Raw genomic sequence first — 6,708 nt, 5'->3', positions numbered from 1 at the left:
TCAATTCCAGACTACTTCACCACTAACCCTACAAAGACTTCGGGGAATTAGCTAGAAAAAACTCCCATACGGTGTGAGACACTTCCAGTGGGTTGGTTCCATAAGGTTGCAGCCTCTGTGTCAGCATACATACAGGGATCCTTCCCCTGCCCTCATTACATATGCACAGACACACAGACTCACAAACACACACACACACACACACACACTCTCTCTCACTCCTCTATTCTCTCCCATGTGTGTCTGTGTCTGTGGTGTCTGTGTGTCTCCGTCTCCCTTTACTGCTCTCTCTCTCACACACACACATAAACACACAGATTTTGAGGCAGGATCAAGACATTCAATTTACACATGAAACACACACACACACACACACTAGAGAGAGAGAGAGAGAGAGAGAGAGAGAGAGAGAGAGAGAGAGAGAGAGAGAGAGAGAAAGATCTACCACCCTTCTTAACTCTTCCTGTTGTTGAGTCTTTGAAATGTAAATATCAAGGAACAAAGGATCTCAGAGTCCCCAGGTCAGTAGGAAGTGCCCAGTAAACAACACCTGCTAATTTCACAGATGAAGAGACAACTCCTTTACTTAAATTAATAAGATTATCATGGTTTCATGTTTTGTTACTATGATAACATATTCTGATATACTGGTCCATTTTCTTTCAAAAGGAAAAAAAATAATATTGATATTGTTTGAGAGTTTAAATATATTCTTTTTGGAAATTATTTACAGTGTAGTTTTATCCTATCTAGCTTGCATTTTCGTTGAAATCTCATGCAGTTTGCTCCCAACTCCCTTCCATAACACAAGTTGTTCCTGTACAAATCTCTTTGTTTCGCTATAACCTCAAGAGTTAGGCAGCAGAACAAAAGAGTGTTGCAGGTCCTTTTTAGCTGTGCCTGTTCTGTGGGTCCCTTTTACACCATTGGTCTGAAAGTTTCTCCCAGATATTGGCACTGTAGTCAGTTGCCAGGTTTGTACTTCTTGGTATAACCCAGAAAAAGTTCAGAGCAGGAAGTATCAATGAAGAGATGCCCAAAAAAAGGAGCAAAATCTCTCCAACTCCAAAAATTTAGCTGCCAATTCCACTTTTCACTGCAAAGAGGACAGTGTGATAGGCTGTCTGGAGAAAAGGCCTGAAATTCTAGACAGAGAGCTGCCTCCAAAGTTCACGCCAGGATTAACTGGAAAGATTCCATGGCAACAGGTCCACAAGGGAGGAGGAGGAAGATAATTCCTAAGTAGGTCCAGGTGAGAAAGAGGAAATCTTTGGATAGCTAGAGGAATCATTGAGATCATTGCCCTTTATCTACATCTCTTTGTGAAAGGGTTTCTGATCAAGGAGTACCTTGGTGATGGGGGTCCCAGGAATGCCACAATGATCACACCATGCAACAGACCTCACACAACTGAGAAATGGCTAACTCTGAGTCGGGGTAGAGACAGTGGAAGACCAGAGAGCAAGCCTTATGGGGGTGTTGGGATATGGAGCATGCACCTAGGGAAAATTCAGGTAAGGCGGGGACAGTGGAAATGTGTCACATTGGCCCTCAGTGATGGGAAGGCATTGTTGCTGAGTCATTGAAGGCAGGGTAACGGGGTGGGTAACACCTGATTCTGGAATGTGGACAGTTCTCTAGTTAGCTAACACTTAGCATATATAATTCACACAAAGGAGAGAAGTCACAAAAAGTGATGGAGAATTCATGCAGAAACTTTCCAGAGAAAGATACACAGGTATCCCCTAGGAGAGATATATTTTCACTCATTTGAGTTAAAAATCTATTCAAAGACTTATGGAACCTTATTTGAGTTCATAGACATTGAAACAGTGCTGGAACACACCCATCAAACCCAATTACCAGGTGGTGGTGGCAGAGGCAGGTGGATCTCTGAGTTCCAGGCCAGCCTGCCCTACAAAAGACATTCCAGGACAGTAAAGGCTACACAGAGAAACCTGTCTCACAAGACCAAACCAAACGAACAGAACCCCATGAGTTAGAAGCATAGTAGTGCCACTGACTGTTTCATTGAATTCTAGAGAGCAATCTAATAATTTATGTACACAATCAGTGCCAATAATTTAGTGTTTACACTAGATGCTTTGAAAGTGGAGTAAAGCTCACAGGTTTTAAGACCATTTCAAACACTCTTTTTGATTCAAAGTGCTCAAAATATCCCAAGGTTCTCTGGATAATATTCCATGTTGTATTATAGCTAGTGTTACAGGAGGTCACTGCATAGGCTCAGTGTCTGTTGTTTTCTTCCAACCAATGCTTTAGAGGTATGTCTGACTTACAGTCAGTCATTCAAATGTGATTGGGCAAGACTGTATTGTGCAACATAAATTATAATGAGGAAAGCATTCTGCGGGATTACGCTGATGAAAATGGAAGAGCTAATTTAAGTTCTGGGTATAAACCTTTAGAAGCCTGGAGTTAACCACAACCTATGGTTCCTGGAGGTTCCCAGAGGAAACATTTGCAGGGGATCCTGTGCACAGAGTCTTCATTTTTGTTTTAAGCTTGTTTATTATAACCAGACAGGGGTACTTCAAACCTCCTTAGCTTAAAATCTGCCAGTTGAGTGAATGGGCAAATGTCATGCACCACTCACTCCCCTCAGCACATCCCGGTCCCCTCGTTACACCTTTTGTATCAGTCCAGCCACTTTATATGCATGGAGTCTTGAAGTGTTAGTACATTCAACTACTTGGCCTGTATAGCTTGTTCCCGTGCCCATTCCATTTCTGATGCTTAACCGGACCCTGAAAATACAGCTTTGGTCTGTAATGCTTTTGTACAAAACCTTTCATTTTATAAAACAATTTGATGTTTAAAGACAGACAATATTCAAAAGAGAAGCAGAATGTGACTTCACATGAATGAACAGACGTAAAAGCTTTATTTTGTCAAAAGGTGTTATAAAGCTCTCACGGCGTAGTTCGTAGGCGTGGAGTAAGATGATGAAAAGAAGGAAGTCTCAGCTTTCCACAGTGGGGAGGAGAACTGAAAAAGAGACTCGAAAGACAGCTTTACATTATCACACTTTACTTATGTATGATATACAGGGACCCTGCAAAACAGTTAGATGCATTTGGTCTACAAAGGAGTGCTTAGCATGCTCAAAGAGGCACAAGCTGGGTTTTTCTTTCTTTCTTTCTTTCTTTCTTTCTTTCTTTCTTTCTTTCTTTCTTTCTTTCTTTCTTTCTTTCTTTCTTTCTTTCTTTCTTTCTTTCTTTCGTTTCATTTTACCACAGGTGTAAGTTGTATGTGTTTCTCATAGATGTACCCATGGAAGAGCGATAGGTAAAACATAGTTTCCGCAGTGATGAAACTCTTGTCTGTTTAACAGTCTTAAAGATAGGCGCAAGCTGTTCTAAGCATTCTCCTTCATTACACATGACACATCTTTACACACCTCGTTTGCGGACCCAAATAGAAAGGAGCAGGGCCTTTATTATGAGAGGAGGGAAATCCTTACCTCAGGCTGTAAATTATAGCAAGAGGGAGTATTGACATGCATCCCAGCAGAAGCCAGTGTCATGAGATTGCCACAGGGTCTTACCGAGATGCTGTAGCTATGCTGTTTTGTTCACTGGTGATGTCAGTTGGTAGTAAGTAGCTGTGGCTACTGTTGCTGCTGCTGTTGCTGCTGCTGCTGCTGCTACAGCTGCACTTCCTCCTGCTGCTGCTGCACAGGTGCGGTGCTGAAAGGGGATGTCCCCAGGCTGTAAATAGCTTAGCTGGCTCTTGGAGGACAGCTGTGCAGCCCTAGTCCAGTCCTCTCTGTATATGAATGTGCACTGGTACTTGTTCCCTGGCATCAAGTTGTATAGTTTTCTTGAAGAGGCATCTGCAGGCAACAAAGTGCCCAATCTCTGAGGCTCTTTAGCTCTCCGGTGAGGCCGATACTTATAGTTCGGGTATTTCTTTCTGTGTAGGGTCTGCAGTCTCTGTGCCTCTTGGAAAAATGGCATTTTTTCGGCTTCTGTAAGGCGTTTCCACTGGTATCCCAGTTGCTTGCTGATCTCTGTGTTTTGCATGCTGGGGTTCTCCAGGGCCACCTTGCGCCTCTGACCACGAGACCACAGCATAAATGCATTCATGGGGCGCTTGACATGGCCTTCTATGCCCTCTTTATGACTGCCATCCGTGCCAAAGGATATCTTTTCTCCAGAGCCGATGATATCCTGAGGCTGTAAGCGAGGACTGCAGTAATCATGATTCAATATGCTGAACATTGTGGATGAGTTATATTGTAACCAGAGAGAGAGAGAGAGAGAGAGAGAGAGAGAGAGAGAGAGAACACTAGGTGTAGGAGCAGTAGGGGTGGGGAGAAAAAAGCCAAAAGTTAAAGTGTAAGAGCTGAAAGTTACTATCCAATATGTGTTTGTCACAAAGATTTTGTTATTTAAAGTCTGTAACAAAATATCCATGTCTCCACCCTCAGCAGCTCCCTTAGACTAGCCCCACCTATTGTGCCATGTCAGCACCTGTAGAACCACCCATTATCGAGCAAACCACTCCAATATGGGGACTGTTAGATGCTGTACTTCTACACTCCCGCACAAACACCCCCCACCCACACACATACCAGGTGCACTGTTCTCCTATAAAGCTTGCTTAGCACCTGGGTTTCAAACATCAATCACCTTCTTATTACAAAGATAATGTAAAAGTACTCTAAATCAGAGCCCCCATTTTCTTATTAGGTCATTTTTCGTTATCCATCTTTAGTAATATAATTCAAATGTGTTTTTGGTAAAAGATTCCTTAACTGTTAGTGATGGTTAACTTTTTATTTCCAAAGTGGTTAGAAAAGTGTGATTCTGAAAGGCTTTTATTTGGAAAGGGAAAGAAGTTCTCTATTGAGGTGATAGCCAGAAAGCACGAAAGTTGGAAACAGAAAGCATTTGGAGAGGTCAAAAAGCTCGAGAAAAGGTTTTTTCCAGGAGAAAGATCTATATGTAACTTGTGGCCACTCAAATAAGATTATGGGAGGCCCTGACTGCCTGGCTCCACTGTGAGCCAGGATACACTCTTGTGACCTTCTGTCTGTTTTCTCTGTGCACAGCTCTGAAGGAACAGCACTTGTTTAGAGTCAACAAAGCAATTTCAGGTGTGGCTGTTGTAATCTTAAGCATTAATCTTGCACACTCTGCTCTGAGGGCTTCTGTGTCAACACAAGGCAAGGAGGAGACAAAACCTGGTAACCAAGTGATGACTGCCACTTTCTCCCCTGAAAAGCCAATGAGATTCCAGAGATTCCCACCTAAAATGCAGGAAGGCTGTCATCCAGAGAATCCCAGGCTTTTGGGGGCACTACAGTAATCTTTTCAGTGTTTATTGACTAGAGGTAATGATGTTGCGGTAGTCACAGTGGAAGAAAGTGCAGTGGGTCTGTGCTGGCAAAGGAGTGAGACTGTGGCACAGGCCAAATGAAGAGTTTCCTTGGCCATGGCTTCCATAGGTGTTCTCCAGTGAGTGAATGAGTGAGTGTGTGAATGAATGAGTGATTCTCTCAGACTCTCTTTCTTCTTCCCCTCTGTGTGTGTTTGTATGTGTGAACACAGTATCTTTGAGTCTGCCCACAGTGTCTATCTCTGTGTGTATGTGTGTGTGTGTGTGTGTGTGTGTGTTTGCATATGTGTGTTTGATGTCTTTGTGTCATATAGCATTACAAGTTGTTCACAGTGAAATCATACCTGTCCAGTCGCACTGGATGCCTCTACTGACATAAAGAATCAAGACTTTAGGTATTGATGTCATGTTGGTGTAGGGATGGAGGTTCCTGCCTTAAGTGTGTGCTCACACACTTAGGTGCACACGTCTCATCTCCCATCATATACACCATAGTAGTCAGGGTCCTTAGTTTAATCACACCATAGTCTTTTCTTCTCTGTGAGTTGTGTTCAGTACCCACACTGAATTGGTGAGGTATTTGGAATTGAAATTGGTATCATTCCTAAGAGACTCCTGCCTTTGAAAGGAGCATACCATTCCTTAATGGCATAGAGAGGAAATACTCCCCTAAATTGCCTCTAAACCTGAGAAGGGTGACCTAATTCTGTAGCTCTATGTTTGATTTCAAAGGGATACATGAATTACTCTTCTAATATTGCTTGCAGCAACACACCTCTCCTTCCTCAGTTGCCTTGACCCTATCACATCAATCATCAATCCAAAAGATGTTCTGGAACTTAACTTCAAGTAATCTGTAAGAGGCATTATTTTTCAATTGAGTTTCCCTTTTTCCAGATGATGCTAGCCTGTGTCAAGTTAACAAAAACTAACCAACTTCTACAACTACTACAAAAACAGTCACCACTGCCATACCAGCAATTCCTCCCAGTAAAAACGGAGTAAAAGCATTTAGACAAAGAAATTTCCAAGACAGAGGTACTATAAATGAAAAGTTAATAAATAATTAATTTAAAAAATAGGGCAGCTCTGGTGCACTTCGGAGGCAGAGGCAGATGGATCTATGAGTTCAAGACCAGTCTGGTCTACAGAGGGAGTTCCAGGACTGCCAGGGCTATTATACAGAGAAGCCCTGTCTTGAAAAGCAAAACAAACAAACAAACAAAAAAAAACAAAAAAAGGAAGAAGCAGAGCTGCTCTCAGTGACTGCTGCCAGAAACACCATATTTATGTACCAACTAGAAAAGGCAAAGTTGAATGACCTAAACACCAAACCTAAACAAA

At 42.4% G+C, this 6,708-nt stretch overlaps 1 protein-coding gene across 1 annotated transcript; it reads right to left on the bottom strand.

Moving 5' to 3' along the window:
• Positions 1–3,581: 3,581 nt before the first annotated feature.
• Positions 3,582–4,244, bottom strand: LOC121443832 (sex-determining region Y protein-like). The gene has a single exon (XM_041645601.1). It carries the CDS (start codon positions 4,242–4,244, stop codon positions 3,582–3,584), a length of 663 nt encoding a protein of 220 aa, XP_041501535.1.
• Positions 4,245–6,708: the final 2,464 nt, after the last annotated feature.

This window comes from Microtus oregoni, unplaced genomic scaffold (assembly GCF_018167655.1).
Source record: "Microtus oregoni isolate MIOR12 unplaced genomic scaffold, Mior012 000113F_002, whole genome shotgun sequence".
Lineage (NCBI taxonomy): Eukaryota > Metazoa > Chordata > Mammalia > Rodentia > Cricetidae > Microtus > Microtus oregoni.
Note: the sequence above shows the minus strand (reverse complement) of the source record. Positions and strands in the feature narration are given on the sequence as shown.